At 36.2% G+C, this 19,049-nt stretch overlaps 1 protein-coding gene across 27 annotated transcripts in view; it reads right to left on the reverse strand.

Annotated features, from left to right (window-relative positions):
• The window catches only part of LOC134755337 (protein tramtrack, beta isoform), a 598,730-nt gene that overhangs the window by 437,584 nt on the left and 142,097 nt on the right, over positions 1 to 19,049 (reverse strand). The window contains exon 5 of one of the 27 annotated variants that reach the window (XM_063691846.1): positions 8,732 to 9,006. The exons of the other annotated variants lie outside the window; for them this stretch is intronic. Coding sequence (XP_063547916.1) covers positions 8,747 to 9,006 — 260 coding nt within the window. The 3' untranslated portion in view covers positions 8,732 to 8,746. Of the gene's footprint in view, positions 1 to 8,731; positions 9,007 to 19,049 lie in introns of those variants that run through there. 27 annotated transcript variants of the gene reach the window in all.

Genomic DNA, 19,049 nt, shown 5'->3' on the forward strand with positions numbered 1-19,049 from the left:
TTCTATACCTATACTAAAGAAAAAGTGACCAAGCTCTCCAGTAGTATCCGACCTTCGACACTACTTCAGTTTATATATTATGAGTTGTTGTCTGTTTATTTTCACTGTAATGGGAGAATTTCTGAATAAAAAAAACTGCGTCCTGCGTACAGTTTTAAAGTAAGTAAAGTAAGTTTTAAGTATCATGTAAATATTTTATTTGTTCTAAGAATAGGATAGAATATAAAGAATAAAAATAATTTATTCGTATGCACAAACACAGAAAAGAGAAAATTATACAAAACTGGATAACATAGAAAGGATAAACTGCCACGAAATAGTTAGACCGATCATTTTAGTTCGCTATTAAACTGTTTATCTACACACGGTACACATCATAATACCTCTATGACTATACCTCTATGATTCACACAACTTCCTTGCTTATGATTGCCTGATTATTTTATTTTATTTTTGAATTAAACTATCTGATAAAGCTATTTTTAAAAATTAGGGTTTTATTTGTAAAAAAAAAATTGTTGATTTTTTTTTGTTCTTGACATTCAACAATACCTAGCTATGTATACATGAAAATCTGTTTTATTTGTGACATTTGTTTTATTTATTAATTTTTAATTATTTTATTTTATTTCTGTTCTGATGTTAAGTTGACGATCTTTTAGTGAAAGGGTTTGTTTTATCCCTTTTTGTAAAATACTGTGACTTTTTATTAAACAAATAAATATATCTAATTTAATCTAATTTAATATTATGGTCATTATACTCCTCGCGGTGAATAAAACAATGCCCATGACAGTTCCTTTAAGACTTTTTCGGTTGAACTTGATTACAGAAATAATTCTTGCTACAGAGATCCGACACGCGTGATTCTAGTGTATTTAACGCATCGCCAGATCGACTTCATTCCTTAAATTTCATTTAAAGTTTAAATTTTATTCCTTAAATTTCATTTCGTTTATTCTCCTTTGGTAAGTCAGAATTACTCGAGTAACTTCTTCTTACTACTTTAATGGTTATGCTCATTAGTTATTCTCACTATAGCGCCATTAACTGTCATCACAGAGACTCGACACGCCGCTCTTGTGTACTTGACGCATCTCCATATCGTCTTCATGCCTCGTATCTTGTGCATGTTGAAACGTTTTTGGTCCAATAGCATCACGATGCCGCCGCGATTAGAAGCTTTATAAATCGGACCTGGAAATAAAACGTTGATTAAATATGTGTAAAACTGGCAAATATTTGGCATTCTTAAAGTAAAAACACTATAATACGTACAGTTCATACAGGTAAGGAACAATGGCAAATATAAGAAGCAAAAAATTTAATACATACTTGACTGTCGTTCGAATAAATTGCAGAGTGGTTAATAATACGTTACCTACCTATAATTTCGTCCGCCCGAGCGAAGTAACCAATTTGTTTATTTTTCTCCTTGGTATTGTATTTGTTTATGTATATTGTTAATAAATCGGGTTTGCCAGGACGTTGTTTACTGTCCTTATGCCGTAGCATCGACCGACCGACGACGCCAAGGACTGCGCCAAGCGGGACATGCACGCCTTCAACATTGGGAGGAGGACATTGGTTCATAATTGGGAGGAGCTTGCCGAGAACAGATACAAGTGGCGCAAACTGGTGTTCGACGGCCGTAAAATCCACGATGGCGCTTGGTTTAAGACACTCGCTAATAAGCGAGCCAAGCGTCATCAGAGCGACGTCTGTTCGCCACGGGCACAGTACACCTGCCAGGCTTGTGGGCGTGTTTGCCGCTCCCGTATTGGCCTGCACAGCCATGGAAAATGTTGCCCTACCTGACACTGTTTCAGTCTGCAATAGACTTTAAGGCCATTGATTGATTGTTTACTGTCATACGAATAAATCAAATACGAAAGAATAATATAATTTAAGTAATCATGAAGCACAATATAATTGAAACCAGACCAAGTGCCACTTTTAAACATACCTATATATACGGTTAAATGTTGTAATAAACACAACACAATTTGAAATTTTGGTTTTCGTTGACTAGGGAATAATGTGCGATGTTAACTCTTGCTGCAATTTCTCTCTTTCACTTGTCAAACCGAAGGGGAACAAATTCTAAGAAGAAAAGAGTTTGTGAAATATTTGTCTGTTATTGGACTATAAAACGTTTCCTAATGCCATTCGCTTAAAACAATATGTCACATTAAAAATCTACAAAATAAAGTTTGATATTTATGTTTCCATTAAAAGGTTTCTAAATATATAGCCATATGTGGCTAGAATATAAACCATTACAATAAATAAACCGGACGAGTGCGAGTCGGACTCGCCCACCGAGGGTTCCGTACTTTTTAGTATTTGTTGTTATAGCGGCAACAGAAATACATCATCTGTCCCGTTTTTACTCTTTGGGTACGGAACCCTAAAAAAGACTTATAATGGCTGGCCACATATTCCAGTAAAAGTACCTACACTTTTGTAGCCCATCTAGACGTCCCTTTTTAAGTAATGATTAATAAGAAGGAGAATAATTATAAGGAGAATAGAATAATATTAGGTTAATAGAGCCATTTAGCCATTCTAATGCTTATTTATTGATAGAACATTATCTTAATTATTTTTTGTATATTACGTCAAATATTGATACTTAATTTAATGTTATTTCATTAATAGATCTTATTTATTATCTTAATTTAATTAAATACATTAAATATTCAAACATGTAAATTCATAAACCATTCATCAAGATCACATCACATACTCGTAGGTACGAGAATTACCGCTACGAATTGCTACGCCGCCGTAACCCGTAGGTCGTAGCAAGTTTATTCAATATAGATGTAGTGCATACATGTTTTCCATCGAATTTCCTCGGAAATGTTCGTATTTGTCATGCTACTTCAGTCAACCTCAGTATCAGTACTTTCTGTACCGAGACTGACTGAAATAGCAAGACACGTTCGTACGTTTCCGTGAAAATAATTATGCACTACATCTGTACCTACTAGTCGTAGAGGAAAATTGTGCTTTGTGAGAGAGCGTATAAAATGTTCAATCCGGCCGGTATAAAATGTTTGACGACCGATCTGGCCTGGTGGGTAGTGACCTTGCTTGTGAAGCCGATGGTCCTGGGTTCGAATCCCGGTAAGGGCATTTATTTGTGAGATGAACACAAATATTTGTTCCTGAGTCATGAGTATGTATATCGTCGCCTAGCACCCATAGTACAAGCTTTGCTTAGTTTGGGGCTAGGTTGATCTGTGTAAGATGTCCCCCAATATTTATTTATTTATTAATAATCCACAGCGAAGTTTCGTCACAGATGCTGCTACCAAAGTGTCCGGAACATGCTTCGTCAAAAAATACAAAAATAGCAACAAAAAATACCACAAACTGGCCCCGTCAAAAATAACCTATTAATAATTAAGCTCCTAACAGTTCCCTCCCTGGCCCAAACAGCGGCTTTCTACTTCCATTTTCCAAATGTCTACAAATATGTTACGTGAAATGATCTAATCGAAATTAAACTATCGTGAGACATATTTCAAAATATTTAGATCAGTACGGTTTCACTCACTATTATTTTTAGTCGCTTTTGGCGACATGTTTCGGATTCTTCGGGAATCCTTTCTCAGGCACGACTGTCCGCGCGCGGCGTGGCGGCGGGGTGAAATGAACTGTTATATGGGTCGTCATTGGACGCGAGATTTACAGTTATTTTCACACTAGCACAAAAGAGTTAAGAATTGTTGCTACAGACTACTACAGAAATCCGATATATTTAGGTACATGGTTCCAGTGGATTTAACGCATTGCCAGATCTTCTTCATTCCTTAAATCACGGACATCACATTCGCTTTTGGTCTGACGGAGTCAGAATTTCTCGAATTCTTACTAGGTACCTTAATGGTTATGCTCATTAGTTATTCTCACTATAGCGCCATTAACTGTCACCACAGAGACTCGACACGACTGTGCGTGCGAGTACTTTACGCACCGCCAGTTCACCTTCATGCCTTGTTTACTGTACATATTGAAACGATATTTGTCCAGTAGCATCACGATGCCGCCGCGGTTAGAAGTTTTATAAATTGGACCTGGAAATAAAACGTTTACCTATTAAATATTTAAATATTTGTATAATGTTGGCATTCTAAAAGTACAAACACCACAGGCTAGGATATAATCCATTATTTAGATTAGTTAGTAAAACCAAGACTCTTATAGTTGCCGGCCACATATTGCAGTAAAAGTGTATCCCATCTAGGCGTATCTTAATAATGGTTAATAATAAGAAGAAGGTTAATAATTATTTGCCAGACATTTGGTACCTACCTGTTGTAATAAAACAATATAAGGTTAATAAAGTCATTTATATTGGCACTTAATTGTAATGCTTATTTATTTATTGATAGAACATTATCTTAATTATTTTAAAGACATATGTATATTACAATTAATTTAAGTACGTTAAATATTGACACATGTAACTAGAGATGATGACACATGTTGAATTTTATAACAAAATGTAGAAAAGTAGATAGCAAATGAGCAATTTATCACAATAATGTGATACGAACTGCTACGTCGCCACCGTAACCCGTAGGCCGGAGAAAATTTACTCAATACTTGTCGTAGAGAAAAATTGTACTCTGTGAGAGAGCGAATTCTGTATTTAGTATCGTAAAATCTAACAAATGTACAATTGCCTATTACCTACACCTAATTGAGCTACCCAGAGTATCGCCTCCACCAAAATTATCCATAAAAATAAGGTAATTTATTCAATTTTATATGAGACTAGAATGTCCCCCTGCAGTGCTAAGTCCCTCTCTTTCCTTACCACGTACCCTGGTCTTGACCCGCCTCCTACCAGCTGCATAACTTTACACACACAATAGGTACATTTAAAAATGCGTATGTTGATTATTGATCCTAACCACAACTCCGTTCATGGTCTGCACGGAGACGCGACAATCGTTCGTGTACTTGACGCAGCGCCAGATTATCTTCGGCCCACGGACTTTGTGACGATTGTAGCGATTGTTGTTCAGTAACATAACTATGCCGCCACGGTTGGAGCTTGTGAATATTGGACCTGGAAATGAAAAACTTATTGAATGTTTGTCCGTAAGAGACCACACACTTTAGCATCTTTTGAACGTCAGCGTTCAGACGCTGCGTAGTTGCGCCAACGTTGCGTCGAGCAGCAGCCATAGATTTGACTTGACATATGTAGACGCTCGGAAGACGCTAGTATGGGGCCTCTCTAACTTATAATTATTTCTTAAGTTTATTTATCTAGAAGATTCTCAAAATATTGGTTTCACACAGACTTTAGGACAGATAAACGAAAGAGAAATAAAAAGGTATCTACTCTAATTATTAAGTATTTAGTTAATTTGCTATATGGGTAAGTAACAATTCTCCCTCCTACGGCCTACGGCCTCCTAGCCTAGTCAGTAGTGACCCCTGCCTACCAAGCTAGAGGTCCCGGGTTCGAATCCTGGTAAGAGCATATATTTGTGTGTTTATCACAAATATTTATTCCTGAGTATGGATGTTTTCTACGTATATAAGTATTTATACGAGTATATAATTATTCGTTGTCTGAGTACCCATAACACAAGCCTCCTTGGGCTTACCGTGGGACTTAGTCAATCTGTGTACGAATGTCCTATAATATTTATTTATTTTATTTATTTATATGGTCGTCTAGTACCCACAACAGTACAGTATTGTGTTCTTGAGCAATAGCTTCCAATACAATTGTCATTTGGCTTTTGTCGCCCAGAAAAGGGCTATAAGAATCATAGCCCGAATATCCCAACAAATGTCCTGTAAGAATTACTTCTCTGAGTTTCGTATTCAAACTGTACCCGGCCTGTACATTCGTATAGTGCAAACAGGCCAATTCGAACAATGAGATACGTCATTTACTAGTTCTAGAAACCATATGAATTAGATATGTCAGTGTCAATGTTGCCAGACAGTGATGGCAGGTGGGCCAAAATGTTAACGGAATGGCCGCTTTCAGACGAAAGGAGTGCCTGGCGTCCGTTGGCTCGTTGGGTGGACGACATTCGGAAGACAGCGGGTCACTTCGGGATGAGATTGGCTCAGGACCGGGATAAGTGGCGTACTCGAAGAGAGGCATGCTCAGCAGTGGGCGATAAAAGGCTGATATGATGGGGCTGACATATCTAATCCCATATCGTTTCTAGAACTAGTAAATGACGTATCTCATTGTTCGAAGTGGCCTGTAAGTGATTTAGTGAAGTCCTTGAATGAAATTGAAAGTTTAGAGCAACAGGAAGCTCGTCTAGCTGCAAGAAGAAAAGACTTGCCACTGACTGTCAAATCAAACCTCAAGGTATTTAAACAGCAGGTTACCAGGCTATAGTCTTATTTAATAAATTGTCAATTGAATTGAAGTCGCTCACAAGTGCCTACTTGTTTAAAAATAAATTAAGCTTTTCTAATGAAAAAATGCTTCTATTTAGTAGAGGAATATTTGATGGATGACGATACAAGATATTTATTGATTATTCACCTGGTATTCTTTAGGATAAATATATATGACATCATTTATAATAATTAAATTCGCACTTGTATTGGTAACAATAAATAATATGTTGAAAATTTTTATGTATAGAATCAATAGTAGTTATTTATGGAAATAGTAAACATGGATTACTTACTTACTTACTCCGTTGGCTCAGCGACCCAAAATAAGACTTGGCCTCCGACACAAGAGCGCCACTTTCATCGATCCTGTGCGACCACTCGCCAATTATTAAACATGGATTATTATGTAATACTTCATTGTATTAATTTTAATGTAAATACGTCAAGCTATTTATAGTAAAAATTCAGGCGCAATGTTTATTATTGTTATATTGAATAAATTGAAATTAAAATTGAACACAATCCTTATTGAGCTAACCGTGGGACTAGGTCGATCTGTGTAAAATTGTCCTATAATATTTATTTATTTATTAATGATACATTTTGGTTTGTATGACTAGTTGTTCTTATTGCGACAGCCATTTATTCATTTTATAAGCTTTAATATTGCATACAAATTTATTATACACAGCAGCAGACAGCATCTTTTCGGATGAACAATCCATTGAAACTCTTAGTAACAAAACTTTTGTAACTTATTAAAATACAATATACAATTATTATGAATCGCAGGTATAAACATGATTTAACATCATCGACCATATTAAGCAGCCGACGTTATTAGGCGACATTCTCTACTTCACGCACCGCCAAATGGTTTGTCTATCTTTCATCTTATATCTTGTGCACTTTGTGTTTATTACATTGTAACACAATTTAATGTAGGTATGTACAGGACACTTGATATTAAACATATTAATAACGGGTCACTCCCGTATTTTAAGTCGAAAAACACTCGACATGTTTCACTCCGTACCGACGAGCGTCATCAGGAGCCAGGAGGAGGACACTTGATATTAGAGGACAATTTAATGGGTATGTTCATTGGTGATTCTAACAACTTTCCCATCCACGGTGGCCACAGACACTCGACACGTGTTCGTCCTATACTTCACGCATCGCCAAATGGTTCTTCTGCCTTTGATTTTGTGCACGTTGTACCGCCTGTCGTCCAGTAACAACACTATTCCGCCGCGGGTTGACGCCGTGAAAATAGGTACTGAAAAATATTGCTTCGTTAGTACAAAGTTACAAACTGCAATGTTATACGTAGAGTCGGATCAAGCTGACTACGTGGCATTTGCAATGACAAAGTGTGGACATGCCATCGCAATTGTTAAATTTCTATGAAAAATAAAACGTTTGTAATGAAACTCGTTTACTTACTTAGACGGACATTAGTGCCTTCTTAAGAGTCCCCGACAAGCTCGGTTCTACATACAAACGTAGTTACGCTCTCATTTTAAAACGAGTAGCTAGTTTGCTCTGAAACTTTGTACTTACAATTGATTTAAGGTATGTCTATGTCTGTAATTAGTTTATGTAGCTTCAGAAAACATACAGCGAATTTAAGTTTTTCATACAAAACTTGTTTTTGCTCTATTTCGTTTGTTTTATAAACTGGAGCTATATAAACTTATTACAGACCTAGATATATTTCATGTATGTACAAAGTTTCATTACAATCCAACACGTAATTTTAAAATGAGAACGAAACTCCGTTTATATGAGAAGGTGAAATTCGGCCGAGCTTGCCGGGGACTCTTAAGGCAAATAACACAATTTAGTGTTTGAGATAGGTACCTATAAACAGAAGGATGTCACCTTATATTTAAACTACATTCTAGTGTAGGTCGCAAACTTATGAAATCAAATAAGCTCACCCATGTAATGCCCACTGTTTATAAAAAACTGCCCAGAAATATCGTCGAAGCTCCCAATTTAATTAGCTTTTAGCGCCGATTAAAAAACTGGCTTGTCGAGCGCTCATTCTACACCTACCAAGAGTTCTGTACACACAAATAATAAAAATAATAAAAATTGTAGAAATAATACACTTATATAAAAAATGTTTTCAATAATGTATGTACAAATTGTAAATAATTATAAACTGATCCATAATATTGACATATATAGGTAAACTAGTTTTATGAATATAAAATGATTATGATTATCCCGTCAGAAACTCACGTGAATCACGTGATCACGGACATCAGACAGTTCACTTTTCTATTTGCCCAAATATGAGATATCATTTTTGTATGGAATATAGAAGGATGTCACTGCATATTTAAGGTACATAGTGTCCCGTTAGAAACTCCCTATCCCCTTCAACATCGTCTTGCAACGACGGCAAGTGGTTATGCTCATTGGTCGTCCGGACTATGCATCCGTCCACTGTGGTGACGGACATCCGGCAACCGGCTCGTCTGTACTTCACGCAACGCCAGTTGGTCTTAGGGCCGTTGACCGCGTGTTGGCGGTACCGTTCCTCGCCTACTATCATCACGGGACGTCGGCGCCCGCATTCGGAGGTGAAGAATACTGGTGCTAAAACATAATTTAGGCTGATAAAATGTATAGTTAATCATTACAATATTCGTATTTAAATAAAGGTAAAGAACTGAAAAATACCTACTTGAAAACGGAATGATTATCATTGGCAACATTAAAGTATTTTTACTATCATCATGTCATGGAAGTACATCCGAGAAAATGTGATATGTTTGCAAATATGTACGACCATCATACCCGTACCTCTTTTGTTTCACTAAGGAACAAGAGAACTTCGTTGAGCAATAAAAGTAAATAAAATTAATGTTAATAGCACGCTGTATTAGTCAACGTCTTTTAATGACGACTTTATTTTGTTTAGGTCGATGTATAGGGAGAAAATACCATGGCAAATGAATGGCATTGGCATTACATGGCATTACATTTATTGATCGGACACTTACATTATTTTAATAATAACCCCAACACAAACACACAAACTAACCAAAAAAGTTTACATAAGAAAACTAACAAAACCACAAGGAAAATAGTCTGATTTAAGACTACTATTTGTGTTGGGGTTATTATTAAAATAATGTAAGTGTCCGATCAATAAATGTAATGCCATGTAATGCCAATGCCATTTGCCATGGTTTTTTCTCATTCTCTCTCATTCATGGTATGTGTATAAACTTTGGTACAAAAGAAAAAATACACAAGAATAAATATTTTCTTATTGGTTTCGATGATGTTCGCTTAGACAACATTTATTTTATAAATTACATTCGGGCAGGAAACCCTAAAAGTTTTTATACGTAAGTAAAATAAGATACGAATACATAAAAACTTTGGTAGAGGTATATAATTGAGATTTAAGGATGACAAATATTTTAAATTTTCATTAATGGTTTCGATGGCTTCCATTGATCGTCACAACCACGTTATCGACAGTGACGAGGGATGCTCTACACCCCTGGTTCCTCCACTTCGAACATCGCCACGTCGACTTAGGCCCCGCGCTGTACAAGTTGTACCGAAACTCTCCGTTCACCACTAACATGGGTTTACCTTGCCGGGACGTTGATATGACGACTTCTAAAAATATATACTTAGATTTATAATACCGGCTTTGCTTTATTCTCTCGGCCTTGAAGAGATATGTAAAAGCTATGTGATACCTAAGGTATTCGAATAAAGGAAATTATAAAGGCCTTTTAATAATGTTCAAATACTAATATCGGTTGTGCAAATAGTACTAGTATAGTGATGCCAATTCAATTTAAAAAGTATTAAACAAAACATTATTTATTAAAGATTTAATAACAACCTCAAATAAAACAACATTTGCTCGAACTTTAAAAATTAGTAGCCTTTCAGGTTCAAAAGACTGGTTTCCACACAAATAGTGTTTATACTATAAAACTGCTAACTGTTGGTCCATTTAGTGCCATCATCGACACAATTAAGGTGCCTTCGCCTATGAAGGCCCTTCGTTTTTTTTCTATTTTTCATATTTTTAATATGAACTTACAATTTTGTCTATGGTAGGTACGTACTAGCGAACATGGGCGGAAAATTTAAACCCATACACACTGTGAAGTGCGAAAAGCTTTGCGCAGGTACCTTACGTGACAAATTGTCAAGTGTCATCTCAGATTCAGATTCAGATTTTTTATTTATAAACATACATTAAATACAGTTTACACGTCAATATCTTATAACTAAGTTGATATAATTTATAACTAAGTTTTGCATATTATTTATTTACATCTGTAAACCTTTAACGAAATAAGGTTTACCAATGGTCAGTCAAGACTTAAGAGTGACACTGTTAGTAATTTAGTACACTACGTACGTAGAAGCCCTGTTCACCCTTGCCGTATTTGCCAAACTTCAACAACAAAAACACTAGTAACTAAAGATTGGTTATGTGCGCCTTTAATCTTGATGATTTCATCATTAAAGGTCCCGATGGAAGCGCGGCAACCCACGGCCCATCTGTTACCTACACAAATAGAAGCCTTGTTCACCCTTGCCGTATTTGCTAGACATCGATAACAAGCACAGGTAACTCAAGAATGATTATGTTCATCTTTAATTTTGATGATTTCATCATTAAATGTCCTTATAGAGGCGCGACAGCCCACGGCCCATCTGGTACACACGTAGAAGCCGCGCTCGCCCTTACTGTTGCTGTGCTGGTTGTACCGGTGCCTGCCGAGGAGTACCACTGGCTTACCATACTTGGACATCGAGAACGTGGGAACTAAAAACAGTTAAAAACTTTCATTTATACATCGTATCTATCAGATATTGTATGTATCCACCCGCTGGGTGGATTTTGTGAAGAAGGCCTGCAAGAGATCCAAGCAGGCGACTATTACCTATTGTACGAACAGTCGTCATGAGGAAACGATGAAAAAGAAGAAGATGATCAGATATTGACTTTTTAATGACTTTACATGACTAGACAATAAAACGTTTTCAATGTATTTATTCTACGTATATTAAGTAAAACTATTTGTACAAACATTCAGCCAAAAGACTTTTTATGCGAATGGTAATTCTTCGTTTGAATGATGCAATCATCAATAGTGGTGACATAAGCCCGGCAGCCCTTAGAACACTGCGAGCACACCCAGCGCACCTTCGGGCCCTTGCTTCTACAGTACTTGTTGTACCGGTACTCCCCTATCTGCAACACCGGCTTGCCGTATCTCGATGTTGTGAATATCGCTTCTGGAAAAAGAGAAAACTATATTATCGTTCCTCAAAGAGAAACGACACGATGTTATTGAACACCAAACACGCCTTCGGGCCCTTGCTCCTGCAGTACTTGTTGTACCGATACTCTCCTAACACTCACATCAATCATCGGTAACTAAATATTGTAGATCAGAGATTACACACTTCAATAACAACTAAGATTGGCTCTCAATCATTTGATAAGCAAACGAAAATTTTAGAATCACAGCACATTTAAAATACTTGCAAATAATAGAGAATTTCAGTATAATCATACACGAGTACATGAAACTATACACATACATTCATATGATCCATCTTTCAAGCTTTTGTTTAGTTGAGTATAAGGTAGGTATGCTCAATGCACTAAAGTATTCCTACGAGAATTCATACTCGTACAATCAAAAAACTCAATTTTAAGCGGATTATTTTATTTTGAGGCAGATACCGCACTAATACATGCAAATTAATTATTATTTAGAATCTACTTTGACCATATTTTATCACCAAGTTGGCAAAACAAAAGAGCATGCGAAAGGTGCTATAATCTGACCTCGGTATAATCTGATCTCTTTTTAACAACTACAAAATTTGTGGTGCAAGTCATTTAATGACTGAATGAAATAGTTATGACCAACATTTATCAATAACGATATAAATACAAATTGATATCAAAGCCGGTACTACACTATGTCAATGATTATGCGGCTTGTTTTTAACCATCTCGTCGCCAACAGTTACTCGTATAAGGATAGCACGACAGCCACTACCACACCTTGGTGCAGACACACCTTTTGTGCTGCGCGTCCTAACTGCCTGACCGTTATTAAACCGGTATGAACCCATCTGGCTCACGGGATAGCCGCTGTGGGTCTCTAGTAGTAAGTACACAAGTATACAATGTCAATGATTATGCGGCTTGCTCTTAACCATCACGTTGCCCACAGTGATCAGGGTAGCTCGACAGCCGTTATGCACCTTGGTGCAGATCCAGCGCTTGCGCACATTGTCCCGACTACCCGACCACTGGTTGAACCGGTACGCGCCCATCTGAATCACGGGGTTCCCGCTGCGGGTCTCTAGTAGTATCATCTCTAAAATAACATAAAAAAAGATTAACAAAAATAGGAATAGCTGGCAGCAGTTAAAGCTTGGACACGGAAATAGAAATACAAAAATATTTAGTTGCTTAAATTGAGTTTTTATTTTACTATAAGTAAGGTTTTGAAAGAGTGCTCAGCATAGGCTTATTGTAGTCGCTATCGTGGTCACATTGACAAACCAGGGCGTTGTCTTTTTTGGCATTAAATGTTAGTAATCCGAGGAAAAACGCAACACAAACGACCATCGTAAACGGTTCCGGTTAGAAAAAAATGCAAAAATATAGTCCAGCATATTGGACGTTGTCAAATTAAGGGTTAATGATTATGACTATTCATCATTTTAACAATGGTCTCATCGATAGTAACGATCCGAGCGCGGCAACCACTACTTCCTTTCGATATCCCGTTGTTGACCTTCGTGCAGTTCCATATTACTTTAGGCCCTTTGCTGCGGCACCATCTGTTAAATCGATACGGCCCTATTTGGAGAGCTGGCTTCCCGAAGCGTGATACCGTAAAATAGGGTTCTGAAAATAATGTAAATTGATCATGGTAAAACCATTATCATGGTTTTATAGTATTTTAGTAAAGTAAGCAACACTTTATAAAAGAGCTTTACGACATTTCTAAAGTTTGAAATGCAAATTTTCTTTTGAATTCTGCCGTTAATATCTGCCGATATCTATATTATCTCGATCCAAGACATTATTGACAAAGAAACCCTGGTTATATCTTGCTCCGCCATTTTTTTTTCCAAGAACTTCTCCTCTCCCTTGACCACCAGTCCCAACAAAATAACTGAAATGCTTTTACCAGAAATAATAGTACCTACCTTGTAGTAGGTCAGAGCTTTTTTTAATACAAAACATTATATTTTTTGTTCAAATATTGTAAATGTTTTAATTATAGGATTCGGTATCTCAAAAGTAAAAAACGGAATACTTTATCCGTATGTGACAGCCTATTTGCTCGGAAACTACTGGATCAATTTACTTAGTTGAAATTTGGTAGGTACGCATATGTTAGTCTGTGACTCAAAGTTCACAACATAAATAAATGAATTGTAAACATAAACTTTTGTGTGTAAATATATTTTTTTATAAAATAAAGGTTTGCAAACTATATCTTGTTATACTTGTATCAAATGTAAAGGCTCATTGTGAATCTCAAATATATTTTTCTATAATTTTAAGATGAATATTTTAGTAGTTATTTAAGAATTTTATGTTTACGTTATTTATAAGTAGACCTTTATCTCCGAAACTACTGAGTTTAAAATTATGAAAAAATCACAGTATCTGGGGGCACAGCTATGCACTTGTTAATATAATACCTATGGATCACTATTTGAGGTGAAATAAAAATTTAAACTATCGTGAGACATATTAAATGGAAAAAAAATATTACCAAAACGAAAAAACACATTTTGATCTGGTCTGTTTTATTTCGAACGTTAGAATTTACACTATTATGAATAGGTACGTACAATATAACTATGTGACCACAAAAATGACGAATTCAAATCGTATGTTACCTCTCAAATTAGAGTTTTAGCCAATTTCCATATTAATGCCAAGTTTTATGTATGTAATTTAATAACGTTGTTTTAAAATAAGAATTCGATTGTATGTCATCTATCATTTCTCGCGCGCCAAATATTTGTTGGTTTGACCAACAATTGACTTAATGATTGTGTTCATGACAGAATTCGATGATGATATCGTCGACGGTGTAAACGATGGCCTTACACCCGTTGCCGGTCTTGACGCACCGCCAGCGCGCGCGTGGCCCTTTCCCGCCGGTCCATTTATTGTACCGGTACGGACCGATCAGGATCACCGGGTTGCCGTACCGGGACGTGGTGAAAATCGGAGTACCTGGCAATAAGGTTTTTATAATTACAAACATATTTATTTCCCAATTTGCACGAGGTCTGAATCTGTCTTTTACGAATGAAAGTATTCGAGATACTTACTTACTTATTATTAGCAAAGATAGATATAACTCCGTAATAGATGGATACAGTCTAAGGAAAAAACGTGCCTCGAATATCACGAAAATTTGATTCTCGATCAGATGGCGCCACTAGTTTTGGCCTACTCTCGTATAGAGGGCGTTGACTGTTTCGTTTGTTATTTATAATTTTAACGCATACCAGTGAAAGAACATGACAGTGAAACATAATGTAATATGTCGATCACACGCTGTTTGAAACAACTATCGCACACAATTTTATTATAATCAAAATAAATAATAATAATAAAGAGTTCGAAATAATATCTCAGTACCTACCTACATTCTGATTGAGGCATGTTTGTTTATTTTGATCATTAAACTATATATGAGAAGGCGCCGAACCTTAAAAACGGATAAAAAAAATACGCCATAATGTGGTGATGTCATTAAGAACACGCCAACAAATGCCAGTTTACTATATTTACATTAATATGGATACGTCTATTCACTTAAGTACCTATTTACAATTTATTTCTTAGTTACTTATTACATACTGAATGATTTCCAAAAGACTGAAATAACATAACAACTCATAAAATACACAAAAAGTTTAAGATTAATTTTGGACTAATGGTTGTGTTGATGGCGTACTTCGATGATAGCTTCCCCAATGGTGAAAATTCTGGCCTTACAGCCGTAAGAGACCTTCACGCATTGCCATCGCTTGCGAGCACCCTTACTGCCGACCCACCGGTTGAACCGGTAGGGCCCGAGCAGGATCACAGGGTTACCGTGGCGGGACGTTGTGAAAGTCGGTGGTCCTGGTGATAAAAATGGAACTGTCTCAATAAACAGAGTCAGCTCTGGTGGGCCCAGAATAGATTGTGGCTAACAAAAAGTTCGCTTGATAGAAATTCCAATCTAAAATACTACAATTTGGTTATATTCTATGGGTATATTCTGATTAAATATTTCTAATGCGAGCGGTGCAAGGTCAAGGTGTGCACTGTGCATGCGGGATGCTGATTTGTAAGTAGAAAGACGTAACACTGATTTAAACTTTCACGATTTCTTCACATTACTAAATTGTAAAACGGGAAGAAGAGAACGGAACGGGGAGATGTTGATTTCAACTTTAGCCAGTCTTCCCCGAGACCACGGGAAAAACGCCGTCCTCGAAACGTCGGAGGTAAATCTTAAAACTTAAATACCCGATGTAGTAAGACGTAAGTCATGAAAGTATTTCAAATTATCATTGAAGATGAGAGACAAGCATCAAAAATGGTTCATAGGTTAAAACATATTATTTTATTGTATGTTCAAAAAATATAGCCTGATTTAATGCGTTAGATAGCACAAGGTGTCGCAGAAAGTAAACCGGGATTGGAACCTCAGGTGGCATGAGCTTTCTTTGCCAAAAATGTGGGAGAACGTGCCGCTCACGCATCGGCCTCCACAGTCACCAAACCCGTTGTCTAAACAGCAATGCAAATCGTCTGCAACAGACGCAAAGGCCTGTGCTGATAAAATATATTATAATCTTCTTATATAATCACAACGTCGATACTTATAGTTATATACCTATAAATTATATAGATGACAATCGTGTAAAACAACAAGATAGGAGCCAACAAGTTATATTTAAATCAGTAATAAAAATGTGCGTCAGTAATAGTATCACAAAGAGCTACGTAATGCGCTCATAACACATATTATTATCCTAATTCAAGAACGCATTAAAATTTTACACATCGCTATTAAAATACGTTATGGACGGGTATAATTTGCAACTTTAGGTACACCCTAACCGGTGGTTTGACAGTTTTTTAGTCAAAATCCAGTTAACATACCTACTTGTAAACGGATTAAGTTGTCGGAACCGAGTAGGGCACAAGTACTCTGTACTTTTTAAAAACTCAGTGGTTATGCTCATGAAGAAAAGTCACAATATCGTCTTCAATAGTTATAACTGTGGCTTTGCAGCCACTGGTTCTGTGTTTGACGCAACGCCATCGCACTCGGGGCCCTTTGCTGCCAATCCATTTGTTATACCGGTGTGGCCCAATCAGTATAACCGGCTTGCCGTATCGAGATTTTCCAAACACAACCTGCTGATCTGAGAACAATCACTTATTTTATTTTGACCTTGTAACAAAGATTTTATGTACCCTTACGTCTAAATCGTAATTTAATACATACAAAACACAGCGCGTCGTGCATCATTACAACTATATTTCTGATAAGCCGTGAGCAAAAGGATAGTTAGTAGGTACCTAATTTAGAAGCTACAGTTAAATTAAAGATTTACAGTTTCGCACATCATTCACAACATTAAAAAAAACCGGCCAAGTGCGAGTCGGTCTTGCGTTCCAAGGGTTCCGTACATTACACAATTTAAACAATGTATTTTTTATGTGAAACGTGAGTTAAATATCTTTAAAAAACCCGTAGTGGTCGGATCAAAAACTAAGTAATTAAGCCCGACGCACGCTTGACTGCACTTTTCTAATAGGTTTTCCTGTAATCTATAGTGAAGATCTATTTTGTGTATCTATAGAGGGGGGAATGGTCATTTTTAGTAGTAGTAGTAGTAGTAGTAGTAGTAGTAGTAGTAAATCACTTTATTGTACAAAACAAAAATTGTTAACATGAAATTCATATAAATTTAGGCATTCATTCATTATTTCGTTATTTCATTTTTTGCCTATTTTCTTGAATGACTTCTAAATTGTTTATCCTAAAATTATAAAAAATATATATTTGAGATTCTCACAATGAGCTCTTTCATTTGATATGTAACACGATATAGTTTGAAAAACTTAATTTTTTAATTTTCACATTTACCCCCAAAAGTGGCCCCCATGTTTAAAATTCATTTGTTTACGTTACATGTTCGTCTTTGGGTCACAAATTTACATATGTATACCAAATTTCAACTTAATTAGTCCAGTAGTTTTGGAGAAAATAGGCTGTGACAGACGGACAGACAGACAGACAGACGCACGAGTGATCCTATAAGGGTTCCGTTTTTTCCTCTTGAGGTAGGAACCCTAAAAGTAGCTTAGTTCTTAACTTAGTCTAGTTTTACTATAAATATTTAATTTATCTACTTAACAATTAACTGAGTATAACAAAAATTAGTCGCTCACAGCAAAATCAACCACGAAGTGGTCTTACAAACCATGCAATCACGAATTAGTGCAAATAACAAATAACTCTTGAAAAGTAATAAAAATTATTAAACTTACTAGTAGCGAAAGGTCAATAGATTGAAACCAAATAAATGTGCATATTCATTAGTTAATTTATTATCATCAGCGATATCAAAAAAAAATCTAAATCCTAATGGTTATGTTCATGACAGAAGGCCACAATGACATTTTCACACGTGATAGCGCCAGCCTTGCAGCTCTTCAGACTAGACTTCACGCACAGCCATCGCGTGCGGGGACCGCTGCTTCCAGGCCGTATATTGTACCGGTGACCCCCCACCAGCATTACTGGTTTACCGTGCCGAGACAAAGTAAAAACTGGATCTGAAGACAATTAATACAATTCAAATCACGAGTAAAATGCTGAACTTATTCATTTCCCTAAGGACTCCAAGGAGGCTCATCTATAATTAACGCAAGTAATTTATAACTCATTTTTGTTAAACTAAAACCTACTTATTTATTTATCGTAAGCACTTACATTTATTATTTGTTACAGCAATTACAGTTAGAAGATGTTGATTCTATTCCTCGCCAGTCTGCCAGCGACCAACAACGTAAAGACACGTTCGAAACGTTAGAACAAGTAATAAAACTAAGTGCACGCGATAAATCGTGTTAGCAAATTTGTATAATTTGCAATTGTAGGAAAAACAATATGAAACTAAGAACATTCACGTAATATAGGAAAAATAAAACGAAACTAAACTCAGAACATTTAAAAATAATAGTTATTTGTTATACAAGGGTGCAAAGTTGTATTTTACCCGCGAGTGTTTCAACACACGAGAAGTAAAATACATTTGCACCCGTGTGTAACACAAAACTTTTCCCCTCACTATAGCGAGGAAAGTGCAACATCCACAGGCGTTAGATCATAGGTATTCATCACTTTAATCACTAATTTTTTTACGATTATACGATATTATAACAGAAAACTCTGGAAGTTGTGTATTTTTGAGTCGGCGAGAAAAAGTTGTTGACAATGTTGACATTTCTGACGATGCGTTTTGAAATTGCATCGACTCAACTTGTGCGTTCAGAATTACATTCAAGATAATTTAAGAAATTTTTTATTAAATTC

This window comes from Cydia strobilella, chromosome 2, assembly GCF_947568885.1.
Source record: "Cydia strobilella chromosome 2, ilCydStro3.1, whole genome shotgun sequence".
NCBI classification, from domain to species: Eukaryota; Metazoa; Arthropoda; class Insecta; order Lepidoptera; family Tortricidae; genus Cydia; species Cydia strobilella.